Consider the following 17241-nt stretch of genomic DNA (forward strand, 5'->3'; position numbering starts at 1 on the left):
TGTTTTTATTTTATTTTTTATCAAAATAATTGTAATTAATTCAATGTAAAGTTTCTAATATAGTTTGATTTGAGTAATATTAAAATTAAAATTATTTGTATTATTTTTTTAAATTTATTTTTTGTCAATTCGTCGATAATAATAATAATATTTTAATGTATATATAAATAATACATACAAAATGATTTACGTAAAAAAATATCCATATAATGTTTTGTGTTTTTATGTATATTTTAACATGAAATGATACTTTTTAAAACATTAATATACAGTTAATTTTTCGTTTTATTAATACAATATTACTCACCCACTGTCAAAGAAAACAAATCTGAACGGTCTTGTATTAAGGCTACGTGTTTCCAGTTGAACTTTTTAAAAATGCTCAAAAATACGAGCCTTAATCTGCGCTGACAGTATGACATTCTCGTCAGCGTCGGATACTCAGACTTGTCCTTAAAAATTCCCTGAAAATGTACCAGTATTATAGATTTAATACAAATATTTAGTACAGAATATAATAATTGTGTTAAATTTGTACAAAAAATTTAGTACAAATAATTTATAAATTTTATCGAATCTGTCTAAAACGATAATTTTTTTCAAAGAAAATTTAATTTTCTGAGGGAACTGTAACTTGAACGATTTAAAAATTGGCGCGCGTGAAGTATATTATTAACTTAGGAAATTCATTCAAACTTATAACATTATTGCGTGTTTTCATAACGGAATAAATGAAAGATGAATATAACTTATTTTTATTACTTTAATTTCTTTTTCAATTATTCACGAAATGGTAACTTAACTCATTTTAAGAATTTGTTTATTTTAATACACATATTTCATTTGGTTATAGTTTACGTTAAATTAGAATGAATATAAAAATCTTAATAATTTTGTAAAAATAAATTATTCTACATTATGTAAAATTCATTTGAGTAAATGAATTAAATGAAACCCCATAAGAGCACAATTCATAATTCAACAGTTATAATATAGTTATGATAAAAGCTTCATTTTATAGAAATGCTGAGAAAGTGGTTTTCATTAATTTTTGTGTGAATAATTGATTTTGTATTTGCACGAAAAATGAAAATCTACATAAAAATTATATTATGAACATTAATTAGAATATTTTAACTTGTAATAGTCAATTAAAACAAAAAAAATAGATTCTAAATGCTATGATTTATGCAACGATTGTTAGTAATAAAATATGTCAAATTGTTTATTCAGTATAACCTACAAAGTGCTGAAAAAATAATATCATATTAACATATTTGAGTAATTTAACCAATATAATGTATAAAAACTAACAAAACAAGAATTATTTAGGCATCATTTTTTTTTTTTTTTTTATTAAGAATAAGAATATTTACAATATTCTTACACTAATTACAATAATAGTTATTAATTATATATATAAAAAAATTTATATGTACAGAACGGGATTGATGGAAGTATTGTCTTTTGAATATGCGTCTACAACTATTGACATTACTTCAAAATTCAAATATTATTATTATTTTTTTTTTTTTTAAGATTTATTTATTTTTCTATAAACCAATAGTTTAATCTTCAAGAAAGTATCTAGGTCATTTATGATCAAGATCAAGTTGACGAGTTGGATTTCGAAAATGGTTATGGTAGAAAAGTTGTTTATAAGTGGATTAGGATGATTATAAATGTTAGTATGATATTTTTGATAATATACAAGTGCAAGAATTTTCAAAAATTTAAGGCCTGGGGTGTTTACCTTAGAGGTAACACTATCATTCCTACAATGAAATAAATTGTTGATAAGATGAAGGCATAATCATTGAAAGAACAGATATAACATCTTATGATAATATAGGTTCACTCTATAATTATATAAATTATCCTTTGATGAATTATTTATTCACAGAGGAGTATTATTTAGATATTATATTATTTGTTTCATACATTTTATTTTTTATTTTTTATACATAATATATAAAATGTATGATAGACTTAAATTCTGAAAATTTGATATTATTTGTAAATTTAAGTTAATAATGTTATTTAATTATTTTAAATGCTGAGCGGAATGATGAATGTATTTATTTTACTATAATATATAGTTTTTTGTGTATGTATATACTTAAGTAGTTAAAAATATGCTTGGTACTTTAAAAAGGTCAAAATTAAAAATCTTCTAGTACTTTTAAAAATAACCACTAAAAATAAAATAAAATTTAGGTAAAATGGACATTTTTATGGAAAAGCATAATTTGACAAAAATTGTTTTTTTTTGCGTTACTAAAAAATGAATAATCATATTATGTAATTAAAAATTTCACTAAAATATATTTATTTTAGCATTCCTAACGCATGTTATAACTTTAAAAACATTTGGCTTTTTTTGAATAATTTATAGACATTTTAAATTAAAACTTTTTTTAGTTTTATTTCCATAAATCTCGATAAATATCGTTTCACTCCATCGCAAAACTTGAAAATTTAATAGAAGATCCCACATAGGTTTCTTTTGTAAAATAACTTTATATATAACATATTATAATACACAGATACGGTAAATTTTTATAAAAATTCAAATTTTGATAAACTTCTTTAAAACCACGAAAATTTACAAATTGTTTTGAAAACTATAAAATATTTCCCATAAGCAGTTGAAACCAATAAATTTAAAAATATATAAGCAGAATATTTTCGAATATATTTGAATTTAAAATTTAGACGAAATAAGATATTTATTCGATGAATGCAACGATATTGATTATTTTATCTTAACTTAAAAACTTTATTTATGTTGACTTTCAACTTCTACTATTATTATATTTTGTATACAGTATAACATTTTAAAAATAAATGTAATATTTTCGGTAAAAATGGATTTTTACCTTCTGTATGATTAATAATAAAATAATTAATTTAATAGCAATACTAAAAAATATAAAATTTAATATATACGAGTACTTATTGTGATATAAGATGCTAGACCTTTTATACCTACTTGAAATTATTTTTCGTATGCAATGGTATATCAGTAAAATTAAATTTAACACATTTATCACAGCAATCTACTTTTCATCAAAACGGTACCCACTTTTCTACATTTTTTATTTTTATTTGAATTATTAAACAAAAAAAATAATACCTATGAATAGTATTAGTTTATATATTACAAATTTATGTAAATATATTTTTTAAGAAATTTATGTTTATTAAAGTATTATTTGCTAAAGGTATTCAATATTTAATTTTTTTTTTTTAAGCTGAATAGTAAAAAAGTGATATTGATCAAAATATCAAAGGCTTGAATAATTAATGAATTATAGTTAAAATTAAAATTTGTATAAACATTATAAATAATTACAATATCTCTATTTAGAAGAATTCAAACATTTATTTTTTTAGTTTTAGTTTTATTAGCTTTTTTTTAAAAAATATGAGTGAACAAAAATAAAAACTACAAAAAATTATTTCAATGTAACAGCTATAATTAAAAATAATATTTTTCCAGAATCTCTATTAGTTTCTACAGTTTAACCGTTTGTGACTTCATTGCAATTTATAACAATAATAATTCACCTTTTTAACGAAACACGGTTTTAGCTTAGGATTCTATCACAATGACATAATATTATACTCTTCAAGACCGTGTAAGGGAATTTTGTTACTTATAAATTAATTGTACAAGACTTCTCTACGACAGACTCAATTTATTAGAAAAAAAAAACTTTTAATTCCCTCTACGTTAACTGTTTATCTTGTATCGATTTGCCATTCAGTATCCTCCCCATAAAATTATCTTGCTGAATAAAACCGTTATGGATTTCATTCTCAGTACAAGTTTTAAAATTTAATAACCATGAGCCGTACACGTGGCGCTTAATCTTTCTGTCATGAATAATATCTTTCTGTCTAAAACGTATAAAAATGAAAACGAAAAATACACCAGCTGTACCGTTTTACATGTAGCAACGCCATATGGATGAGACGTTTTTGATCAGTCACCGACTGCACGATCTTGACCGGATTTATTTTATTAATCATCATTATTGTTATATCGATGCAATGTTTATATGTAAATATATTACAAAAACGCGTTTTCAAAATGTTTTTTTATAAGCTTTCTTTTTAACTTGTCGTGTAGTGATAATATTATAGCAGTGTGTTTTATCCATATCACTAGATAATATACCTAGGATTTTATGGAACGTTTGACACGGATTATTTGTTAAACGCGAACACGACTCATGAATATTGAACAGCCAAATGTTGATATTGTCACACACGGCGGCAATAAAACACTATACAAATATTGTACACTGTATAATGTATTGAAATATATACCGGGTGATGCACTTAATGTTAGACATTCATTGTTTTAAAAATTATTAACGTTTTGGATATATCATTATTTTTTTTAAATGATTTTGTTGCTAAAAACATAATTTGTTAAGAAAAGTGTATATTTTATTATTTTATCGTTATTGTTTTTTTTTTTATTTTCACTTTTTATAGACATCATGTGTTTTTAATTCCTTATTCCAAAGCAGAATATTTTTGGATTATTTCGATACCTCTTTGTTATATATTTATCGAATTTTAGATGAATAGTTTATGAGTTATAAACATTTTAAGTTTTTTTAAGTGTAATGGAATGGTGCAGGGTCATTCCGAAAAATAGTGGTCCGCTTCTCCACCAACCTAATTTTTTATTAATATACTTAAATAAAATAATATACCTACTACTTGTTCGATATTTTATTTTCACCGTTCAAAATACTACGAATAAAATTCTTCTTCGGAATATGTAATGAAAAATGTATATTGTCGTTTAAAATGCTGAGACATTTAAAAAAAATGACATTGACAAAAAATGTAATCTTTTTTGAAAAACATTTCCCAGTGATTTTAAATTATGCAAGAAGAAACATTTTTTAAAACGTCAGTGTTTTCTGCAATAATAACTGTCTTACGTTAAATGGTTCACCCCGTATACTACACGGAATATTCACGGTTGTTACGACGCCGTATTATTATAACACCGTAGAAGAAAACACGTTTACAAAAATCATATATTTATTCTGTATGTGATATTGACAAGAAAATGTAATAATATCGAATATATTATTATTACGTAGTTTAACTATAATATTATGTTGTATTACATTAAATGCACTGCTGTGGACGGGAATAATAATATGATATTATAATCTCTTAGTCTCGGCATAAGATGTACGATATTATAATCATTGTATAAAGAAGATTTTCCCGTATAATATGCACCTCGCTGTTCTCTCGGTATAGTACAGGCGTTCAGAGAAAAATAATATTATCTGTTCGTATTGTACGGCAGCTAAATCTGACGGATTTCAATAGTTTTCACGTCGCATTATAATGTGCCATAATATGTAGTACTAACTATATATTTTCTTTTCGCGCCGATTTTACGTGTTACTTCTCGAACGCTGATCTCGCTATACTCACCGAGTCGTTTTTCCATTTCGGCAGTTTGCCGAGTATGCCCGACATGACTGATACTTGACCTTCGGCTGGGGGCTGAAAACATATTATTTATATAGGACGTTTGTTTTTAGTTTATTTTCGCTGTTAAGTTTTTCCCTTCGTTATCGGAAAACGTATGTGTTACTTTATTACAGTTGTTGATACGCGAAAACGTGTTTTTTTTTTAACACGACTTACTTGGTCGCCCATTCCAGTTATGATCGGTAAATTCCAAAACGCGGCTAGTCTGGCGACGGGTTCCAACGCGAAAGCGCACGCTGGTCCGATGAACGCTATGACTTTATCGACAAAGTACATTTTGGCAGCCAATCCTGGTGCTTGAGCGCCTGAGCAAGATGGATAGCTGTAAATTCAAATCAAAAATGAGTTGCAATGCAGTTTCAATTATAACATGAGTACTATACATATACAATACACATATGTAGGCAGGTGTGGATTTATAATTACACCGGGGTACTTCTGGCGGAATATATTGTGGAACCTCCTCCCTTCAAAAACTGAAATAATATGAAACTTTTTAATTATTAAATAATTGTTCCATTTTTAAATTTGCTAAATCGATAACACTATTCGCCAAATAATAATAACAACTTTAATGTCTCTATCAAAAACCTTATGTATTTTTAACTTTGTAAGATGAAATCCTATTTACTTTTTATTATTGCACCACGTCTGAAATTTATAAATAATTATTATTATTCATATAACAGATAATTATTCTTATTAACAGAGAGAATTCGTCGTTGACCGTCGTGTAATAATGGTTTTTGATATATAATTCTCGATCCACTTGTGTTTGTCTAGAAACGCATTAAATACTATTTTTATGATCGATCATACACAGAAATCGCGGACGACACAAAAATCTCTAAATTCTACAACGAATTGAACACCGTTTATTCATTTGTACATAATATATTCCATATTATGTTATACAATAATACGTAAAATATAAAAATACCTATTTTTTTTTTTTCATAAAAAAAATTGAATTTATATTTTAAACTAGTTAAATAAAGATCTATATTATTATATAATATTATATTTTAGATTTTGGGCGGAGCAATGAAAATATATTAATTTAACTTACTATAATGTGTTTTTCTTTTATGGATGAGTACACAACAAATTATTGATAAAATGCTTTAATTTTCAAAAATAAGGGTAGTTTTGGATAAAAGATTGAATATAGTTTTTACTTTAAAATTATTAGTTTGCAGTAAAAAATTCTTAAAATTATTCTTTTTGTATCTAAGTTTTCAAAATTTAACACAAGATTCTTCATAAGTAGTTAATACCGAAACCATAAAATCATAAAAAAAATATCTAAAGATAGTTATTTTTTTATAGAAATTTTAAGTTTAAATTTGGATAAAATTACTTATTTTTATAAATTATGAAATGTTAATTTTTTTTTATTATAATTTAAAAACATTATTCGTGGAAACTTAAACTGTTATGTATTTTGTATTATTATAAATTTTACTATACACAATAACATTTAAATTAATTTTAAAATATTATCTATTTATATGAATCTACTTGTTTTTACTGTACTACGATATTTACAGAAAGATTTTATTAAAGTTTGAGTTATACAATTTGATATAATATGGCATTAAATACAAACATATATTATTATTTAAAGTGTAGCCGCTGGGCTACTCTTTTGCTTAAGTAATTCATATCAAGTATTTATATTCTTTTATAGCATATATTCTTGTTTTAAAATTAGTTTACAGATTGCAGGTTGTTTATATATTTATGAAAAAGTATTATATATTATTTTTACATTTAAATATTAATAATATAATAAATGTAATATTTTCTGAAAACATTATATCAATCTACTATAAGTAAAATAAATAACTTAAGTATCTATATCAAAAAACATATAACTTAGTGATGGTTTATTTTCGCTTAAAATCGTTTTTTACATACAATGATACTTATATCGTATTGAACTCAGGTTTAACACATCAATAATAGTTATCTACTCGACGCATATAATGAATAGCAGAACGTTGCTTACTTATCTTTTTTAATATGAGTGTATGTAAATTCAATAAGTTACTCTTTTTATTTATTGTTAAATAATTATAAAGCCTTGAGCGCTGCTCACTCAACCATTCCCCTTGAATTCATCCATGTAGCTAGGTATATATTTTTTGAAGCGTATAATATTACAGTACATATTAGTTGATCGAATTTTTTCTTATTCATTTTTTTTTTTTTTTTTTTTTTTTATAGTTATTCGAAATAACTTCTGATATTAAAAATATAATTCTATTGAATTACTTTCTACAATAGGTAGTTCACCCTCTTATACTGGAATTACCTCTGATAAATAAATTAACCAATTTATAGGTTGATTATCATTATTTGGTTAAATCTGAAAATATTGAGTATTTTTTAAAATTAAAAACGTGTATAAAAATATACAAGATAGTTAATCTATAAAGATGCAAGTCAGTCCGTCCATACATTTAAGTAAAAATTAAAGAAATTAAATATTAAGTCAATTTAAATGTGTAAATACGTATAATATTAATAATGAAATAGATCTAAAAATACTGGCCTATTGTTTTTATGAATTCAATATTAAATAATTAGACGTAAAAATGATGATAAGTAATATTTTAGTACATAGCGAAAATCTTTGTAATAATCAATAGTACATAACCAATAAAATGTATAAATATATTAATTTATAATCTAAATATGGTATGAGAAACGATTCGCGAGTATCCTGTTTGGGTGTACTTAAATTACCCCGAAAACACCCAGAAGCAATTTGAGTAAAAAAAGGTCACTTGCCCTAGATTTGGGTTGCAATTCGTGTGTGCCTATTTGTATTACATAATAATTTTTTAGCGTCACGTATTGGAAAGAAAAAACACTACACTCGTCACTCAGCCTATTGATATAAAAATAAAGTAATTTTCAGAAAACGCATTACACTTAGCCTCTTACCACTCTAATTGAAAATACAAAAATAAATTGCAGAAAATTTAAGGTTTAACGATTTCAGTGAAACGTATGGTATGTTTAGTAATAAAAATCGTAATATTAAAATAATACAAATCTTAAACGTTCATAATATGACACACAGTAATTACAATATTGCTTAAACTTCGCATTATGCCTTAATATAGCTATTTTAAATGAAAATGATAAATGCCTATTTAATTTCAACAACCTCAAAGTTTGGCAAGTATAAATATATATTTAGTATCAATTTACATTTGAATTTCTAACAAAAACTATAAAATACATGACAAAATCGTGCAATTTAATTATATTAATATCGTATAAAATTGCGTATTGCACAGACAATCAATCAAATGTTCACAGTAAATCAACTAAATATTCTATAGATGGATTGATTTCTTTGCGGCGATTTAGTCAAACTTGTTTTCATTGTTAATAAACGCATTTGTATTTTATTATTATTATTATTATTTGTATAGTTATGACAATTCATATTACCTTCAATATGTCAATATGTTAACAATAAACACCAATAATTGTTTTGTTAGTGTCAACCTTTTTATACGTTTATAGCTATTTAAACTGAATTTGTTTACAATTATATTAGTTAAATAATTATTAGGATGACTTGTAGATTATTAAGAGAATAGTATAGTGAAAAATACGTTTAAATGTATGATACCAATCATTATTTAAATTGCAAACCCTAAAACATCCCCATCGAATATAACTTGACATATAGTGGCTTATAAGTAATTGTGCACAATTATTATATATATTTAAGTTACAAAAATATATTTTATAGAAACAATGTTTAAAGAGTAAAATATTGTGCGTTTCATTTTTTTTTTTTTTTTGGTTTTACGTTTTTACCTAGGTATAGTAATAATTTGTAAATTTATACTTTCAAGATGACCGCATATTGCTATTGTAAATTCTTTGTGGAAAAATATGATTCATTATTATTATTAAGGACAGCATTTTTATTACCTACCAATACATTTTACATCAAAAATCCTTTTATAACATCGTTGTTAAAATTAGGGGTTGCATTACAATAGTTCTATATACGTATATCCAAACGGTTGCTGGAATTTAATTTGATAAGGCCGAAAGAAAATAAATAATAAAATAATATTATAAACCCCGAGGTAAACCAACGAGTAAAAACCTAATACAAACACACAAAATCTTCAGTTCAATAAACTCATAAATTTCCTTGAAACGGTTCCCCAAGAATTTATGCTGTTAAAATTTCACACTGATCAAATGTTTTATCTGCACATCGTAAAGAACAAAAAAAATAATAAAAACAAATAATTGACGTACAATAATAATACTAAAAAAAGCTGCAATGTTTAAATTATTTGATATTCCTTGAAGGTCGTTTATTTTTTCAACATGAAAATTAACTAATTCAAAGCAATATTTATTCATCTGAACAATATAACGAATTTAATTTTAAGAGTGTGAAAATTATATGAAATATTGACTACGCGTATCGAACCAAAAATATTACACGATATAATGCTTAAAAGGTATTTATACTTCAACGTTCTATACTGCGAATTTAATCTATTTACCAGTGTCAATTTTCAATAGTCGTTTTAACTATTTCAGTTAGTTATTAATTGTATTTAAACTTTAAGTTGTTTTATAAGAACGCTCGAAAGCAAGGAATATTATGTACCGATAATTTTTAACTCAAGTTTCTTTATTTGATTCATTACTAGGTAACGTTTATCAATATATTTTTTAAAATGCTCCATTTATAAAATATTATTAGCTCTACTAAAACAAATAAAATTGCTTTTTATGTGTTTAAAAAAAGTTATAACATGCAGTTACATAAGTTTAAACTTTTTTTCAAATGTCCGATATTAAGAGTTTCTATCTCAGTTTTTTCCAAAAGAAAATATAATATTTGTACGAATGATAAAATAAATAATAATTGCATCGTACACATTATATTTATATACTTAAATGTAAACTTATATTTTAAAATATAACTTTGAATGAACATGTGTATATATATTAAACAACTACAGTTCCGCATCTTTTTTCCCTAGTGCTCTCTCATTATGTAATCTTATAGCCGACCACATAGATTTCTTCTTTATGACTTGTAATTTTTTTAAACAAAATGTATACTTAAGTTTAAATCAAATACTAAATTAAATACATACTTGTTTCATTATTAAGATAAATATTTATTAAGTTTAAATGTATTTTTAACTGTTAGCCAAATTGTAAAATATTAAATGTTATTAAATGAATTCATGTCATGTATTATTTAATGATTAATTACTATTATCACTATATTATTTTATTATTGTATTCATATTATATTATTATTATTATTATTATTATCATAATTATTGTTAACTATTCTATTTGTCACATTGATACGTTATACTTACTGTACTATTAATACCAAAGGGTACCTACCCATATATGATGTATAAATAATAAATATAATAATAATAATAATAATAATAATATAATAATAAATATTATTTAACTAAGCGATGAGAAATATATTATTTAAGATTAAGCTGGTAACTATTTTGTATACATATATCAAACATTTAAAATTTAACATTTTTATTTAAATATTTTCTAAATGACGTCATGTAATTTTTTAGACTGTAAATCGATATGATTTTTTATGTTTGGTTTGTGACTTTGATTTATCCATTCAGAACTATGTTAAATACTCTGCTAATGTAACTCGATAAGTACCTACTTATTAAATAACTTATTAAGAATTATTTCCAAATTTTAAAGACAAAATAATGCGTAAGTACATTATTATTTGTTTAATATATAAATTTAGTAGACAAAAAAGAAATCATATTAATAATTGTGTTAAGCAAAAATCTCTATTTTCCAAACTAGACTCGCACATTTTAAATAAAAATTTGTCTTACAAAACTTTATTTCTTTCGTTTGATCGCTGCAGTCCATTTAGTATTTTATTGTTGTAAGTGTTGAAACCTTCTGGTTTCAGATAGATGAGCATTACGTATTAGACATGTTGTAATGCAACGGAGGGGATGGATCGCTGTACATTGTTATTATGATACTTACGTTTAACTGTTGTATGTGATATCATGGGGATTAGGTCTTTAACTAATAGGGACTGGAATTGAACAGTATCACGGATATGGGTCCAATCGTAATTAATATAAGTATATATAATGATTTGGTGAACCGTACAAATAAAATCTCGACTTAGGTTCTAATTGTTGAGAACGTTACATTTTTTATTGCTTTATAATCATCATAATTATTATTGTTGTTGTTGTTATTTTGTTATCATACGTGGTTGGTATATACAATATTCTGATGTGTTGGTAGTTCTAATTTGTAAAGCTTTGTTTGTTTATTTATGAACGGAGGAAATGATGATAATATTATTGATTGGTATTTCTGTTTTTGCGGTATAATATGATAAACAAAGTTAACATGCCATTTTAACTATTTCTTTTATTTCTTACACTATTGAACAAGAAATGTAGACAAGGAAAGATCTGATTGAAAATATTATTTTATGATCAAAATTAGTTTGGGCATGGATAATTATTTAAACTATGAGTTATATAATTTGACTAATACAATAATTTTGAGAAAATATTATAGGTTAACTATTCTGATATAAAATAATAGCATGTAGTAAAAAAATTAATTTAGGATCCATTTAAATTTTCGTTGAAAATGAATAAATGTAAAATGCATTTTCGTATAAATATAATATACATATAAATTATATTGTAGAAAAAAATTATTGCTCATTATACTTAAACAAATATAAATTGGTAATTTTATTTTAATAATTATGGCGAATTTTAAATTCAGAAAAAAAATAAGTTCAGCTTTACTTCTGAGTATCAAAGTTGCAATAAATTGATAATGTTCATGCATTCAATATTTAACTGATAATAAAAATCTCAAATAGGTAGGAAATGCATTTTTTTTTTAAGGTTTTTACAACATTTTTATTTTAATTCTATTAATACGTAGCGTAATATTTTAAATAAAATACTTATAGTCTATAGATAATTGAAAGTAAAATTTCAATACAATAATTAAATATGAATATTTTGTTGAGTAATTTTATTTTATGTATTAATTTAAGGTCTTTGTTAATAACAATAATATATGGTCAAAAAAATATTACCCGATTTTGATAATGACATAAAAAAGTTTGTAGCATAAATATGTCCTAATTTTGAATATATACGAAATAGATTAATATAAATTGTGATATGCTATTTGTTATTCAATTTTTTTCTTAATTTCTATTTATTTATACATAATTATGATCCTTAACATTATTTTCAAGTCTGTCCAAAGTTTAGATTATAATTTATAAGTCTATTATAATATGTAAGTTAGAAACAGTCCAACTTAATATACTTTTTATATTTGTCTATTAATAATTTTACACGATTAATATTAAGTAACTATAAGTAATTAAAAAATTTATTTTTTTTTTTTTTGAACGGTATAAATTGTATTTCAAAGTGTATATTTTAAGAATAATATTTAATCTTTATAGTGTATGTGCAAACAATATTATTTTTAGTTTATTAGTCATCACTACTTATTTTCATAATGAATAGTATTCCATAATAATGAAAAAATGAATATTATACATTTTAGAGGTCTAATGTTCCAAGTAGTATAATAATCAATAAGTAATAACTAATAATTACCACAATAATAATAAAATATTAAATGATTTTCAATTTCAACATTATCTTTAACGACTTAATTAAGGATATTAAAATATTTGATTATGTTTATTTAATGGCTAAGCAATATATTTAATCGTAATATAAGCAATATACAGCGGATTCAATAATCTTTGAAGACATATTAAAAAATTCTAGGAAACAAAAACTGTATATTTTTACTTTTTATAGGGTCGAGTTATTTTCTCAGAAGTACTTTCGATATGGTTCGTGCATTATACAAAAATCAACCAAAATGTATTTATTGCATATACCATATATTACTTATATACAATATAGATAGATGAAAGCAAACATTCCAATGGTGTAGTCAAAATTAAGTAAGTGTTATATAGGACTGAGATCCTTCACGAGTTTGATATGGTGATATTGTAGGTATATAAAATTGTAGCCTTTTGCACTAACCTTCAAGAAAATTACAATTTAATTACATGGATATTAACGTATACGTTTACTGAACACTAAAAGCATTTTTAATTTTTCTAATATTTGGGTCTATAGCCCTCTATTAGACTACGCCATAGAGTAATGATAAAATAATATTCCTTATGAGCATAAAATATATGTATAAATTATGTGTATATATGAATAATATTCGAAATCATATTAAAACTCAATATAAATAAAAATAAAAAAATTCATACCATCTATCATATGAGGAGGAGTATTGTACATAGAACAATATCTAAAAATGCGCGTTAAAATATACAGGTAAACAAATCTGTCAAAATATATTTGATAGAATAAAATAAAATAAATTAACGAATTAACACATTGGTAATTGTAAAAGGTTAAAATTAAAAATTATCAATAATTTTTAAAATAACTACGAAAAACAAAAAGAAAAAAAAATACAAACATAAGTTAAAACTTTAGTGTTATTATTAAATTAGTCGTTTGCTAACCTTTTATATAAAAGTTAGACTGTCGTTGCTCTGAATTGTTTTTTTATCATATACAATAATTTATTATTAAATTAAAATTTTTTAGTACATAACGTCATTGTACAGCAGAATGATTACCAAATAAAATAAAGACTAACATTTTTTAAATATTATTTGTCAAGTATGAAAATTTTTTTTAATATTTTGATGTATCTAAATAGAAGTTCAAATTAATCATTTTTGAACTATTAAACTTTGTGTATTTAAGAACAAGGATAATTAAGTCCAAAATAAGAGATTTAGAATATATAATATTGCTATGATAATTTAAAAATGATAATTATTAATATAAATTAATAAAAATTTTATAGTTTGTAAAAATTATCCAAGTATAACTAAAACTAGACTTAATATTACGATATGTACATTATATTTTATGTAAAAACATTATTATAAAGACTATTATCCTTAGTAAATAAAGTTTAATTACTTCAAAACTACTCGTTAAATTTTTAATCTAGATGAGTTAACATTTCCAAAAATATTCATCTGAGTAACAATGTGAAGGAGGTACTCATTTGAAAAAAAAAATGCTTGGTTCGCCACACGTTGAAGGTATTTTTAAACATCGTTTTTATAAGTTTAATTATAAATTTTAAAACTCAGAAATTGAAAATAATATATTTTTTGATGATTAAGGTATATGAAGGTGAGCATGCTTAGTGTATCACCTTGTATAATTATTGTTTAAATTTGACGATATAATTGATAATAATTTTGCTATGAAATCGTTAATGTGAGTTTGTTACAATGATGTTTATGTGTCAGAAACAAAGTTTATATGAGGCACTTAGGCAAATAGTAATAAATTGGTTTTGATATCACAGCGATTTACAAAATTATATAATTAAGTGGTTGGATAAAATATCGTTTTCGTGTATAATGTGTCTAATATATACAAATGGTCTAATAGATTTATTATAACTAAATATGTTTGATTGTGACATAACTTAGACATTTTAATATTGAAAAAAGTTATGTAAAGTACTTAGATAACTATAAATAACTTATATAACTTAACCTAGGTTATTAATATTTTATTTATTTATGATGGGTAAATCAATTTATTTTCATAAATTTAGACTTAAAACTAATTAGAAATATATCGGAAAAGATATTTAAAATATACGAGTAAAATTTATTTTTTTTATGCAGAATGATTAACCAATAATAAGCATAGTCATATTTTTTTATCTCTTAGTAATTATTTTATTCAAATTCTATTTTTAGGAATTTCTAAGTGTGTTAAATGGTCATATATTTAAATGCTTAAAATATCAGTGTGCTATTCAGGCTAATCAATAAATGTACCTTTATTATTATGATAATTTTTACAGTTTTCAAATCATATTACGGCCCAAAAAAATTCCAAAAAACAAAATATAAACAAAATGTACACGATATATGATTAAAAATAAGATAAGCATGCTAGTGAGTCATGAATTTTCATGATATACAAATTATATAACCTATAAGCTACATACTTACATAAGTAAATATAGAAAAAAGCATAAAACAATAAGTTTTGGGATAATATCTAACTTGGGATGTTGGTAATCATTTTTGTGCTTTTGATACTACACAGAAGATTGTCATTTTTTTCTAACGGTATAAAAGATAGTGGTGGTACTGCAATCGTAAGTCTTTTTGGGGTTGCTCCGGCTTATTAAACTTTAAACATTTTATAACTGTGCTACAGTTAACGTTCATGTTTTTTTGAGTTTCCGACCGTTCTTGAATTAAGTATTCTATACAGTTTATACTGTGCGCGCGCGCATTCGCGTGATTATAATATTTTCCGTACCGTTAAACATTGAAGAGCAAGAACTTTAGAGAAAGTACCGATGATAAAAATACGAGAATAATGATTAAAACGACAGATTATATTTTCATTAATGTATAATAGCATTTTAATTTGGTTTATTTTCAAAAGTTTTTGCTAAAAGACATGCTAAAATTGTTTACAAACTAAATTCTCATACATCCATTTTAAATTATGGTATTGTTTATATCATTATTATATGAAATCTAAGTATTTACAAGTTACAAAGAGATTTAGAACGATGTTGTTTAATTATAAGACTATTAATTATATATGTAATATATTATATAAGTATATAATATAACACACATAAATTCAAAATAATGTATAGTACTATTAAAGAGTTTAATTCGAATCGTACGGACATGTTTTACGTGGAAAAACATTTTAGTAATTCTATTTAAGTAATATCTATTTATGTTTATATTTATACATAAAATAATAGCTCTATATTAAAATATATGATGTATAGGCTCGTAATAAGGTTTTTTTTCATGATGTGTATGAATAGAATTTTTGTTGAAAGATAAAAAAGAACATTTGATAAACTGCTAGAATATATTCGCAGGAGAATTAATTTTAATAAATTCGAACAAAACTACAAAAAACATTCAGAATCATTCGACAGTCTAATAATAATTATTGTTGTAAAATCGAATTAAAAATATTATGTTCATTCGTGTGCAGTGATACGATACAAAAACGATAATATTCCGAAAGCAAATCTACATTTTACCATTTACATCAACACAAAAATATTACAATTTATTGTTGTTCAACTAATTTAACTATCGTACAAAAATATTTCCATCATTTGTCCCGTGTATTAAAAAATATAGTATTCGTTAAATAGTTTTACTACTATACGTATAGGTTATACCTCGCAGGTTACTGTCATATTATAATATATTTTTGTATGATGTTTCGTGAACTTTCGTTTCTTTCGTGTACAACCTGAAATACACGTACTACCTGTACCTATCTTAAGTTATATCTTGTGATAGTATTCAAATGTCTTTGATATTTTCCAAAAATTATTCCCGGAAATAAAATTTTTTTTAAATTTATTATACCTTCATGAAATGATGGAAATTTAGAAAAATGTCTATTCGATATCATATTTTATTGATCTGAGATGTCCATATCTATCGTATTTTATGTATTAAACGTACCATTCATACATGAATTATTTATAAGTACTGAAAATAACGTA

The 17241-nt window shown here is 23.6% G+C and overlaps 1 protein-coding gene across 3 annotated transcripts in view; it reads right to left on the reverse strand.

The window, feature by feature from the left end:
- Nucleotides 1-17241, reverse strand: part of LOC112595428 (atrial natriuretic peptide receptor 1-like) — a 55856-nt gene that overhangs the window by 14186 nt on the left and 24429 nt on the right. Inside the window, exons 1-4 of one of the 3 annotated variants that reach the window (XM_025340639.1) lie at nucleotides 5919-5999; nucleotides 5692-5857; nucleotides 5476-5547; nucleotides 308-464 (exon numbers count right to left, since the gene is read on the reverse strand). In XM_025340639.1, the coding sequence (XP_025196424.1) occupies nucleotides 308-464; nucleotides 5476-5547; nucleotides 5692-5811 (349 nt within the window). In that variant the 5' untranslated portion in view covers nucleotides 5812-5857; nucleotides 5919-5999. Of the gene's footprint in view, nucleotides 1-307; nucleotides 465-5475; nucleotides 5548-5691; nucleotides 5858-5918; nucleotides 6000-17241 lie in introns of those variants that run through there. The other 2 variants (XM_025340637.1, XM_025340638.1) reach the window with 2 other exon arrangements.

The sequence above is a fragment of the Melanaphis sacchari genome, unplaced genomic scaffold (genome assembly GCF_002803265.2).
Source record: "Melanaphis sacchari strain LSU unplaced genomic scaffold, SCAv2.0 Contig27_pilon_pilon, whole genome shotgun sequence".
NCBI lineage: Eukaryota > Metazoa > Arthropoda > Insecta > Hemiptera > Aphididae > Melanaphis > Melanaphis sacchari.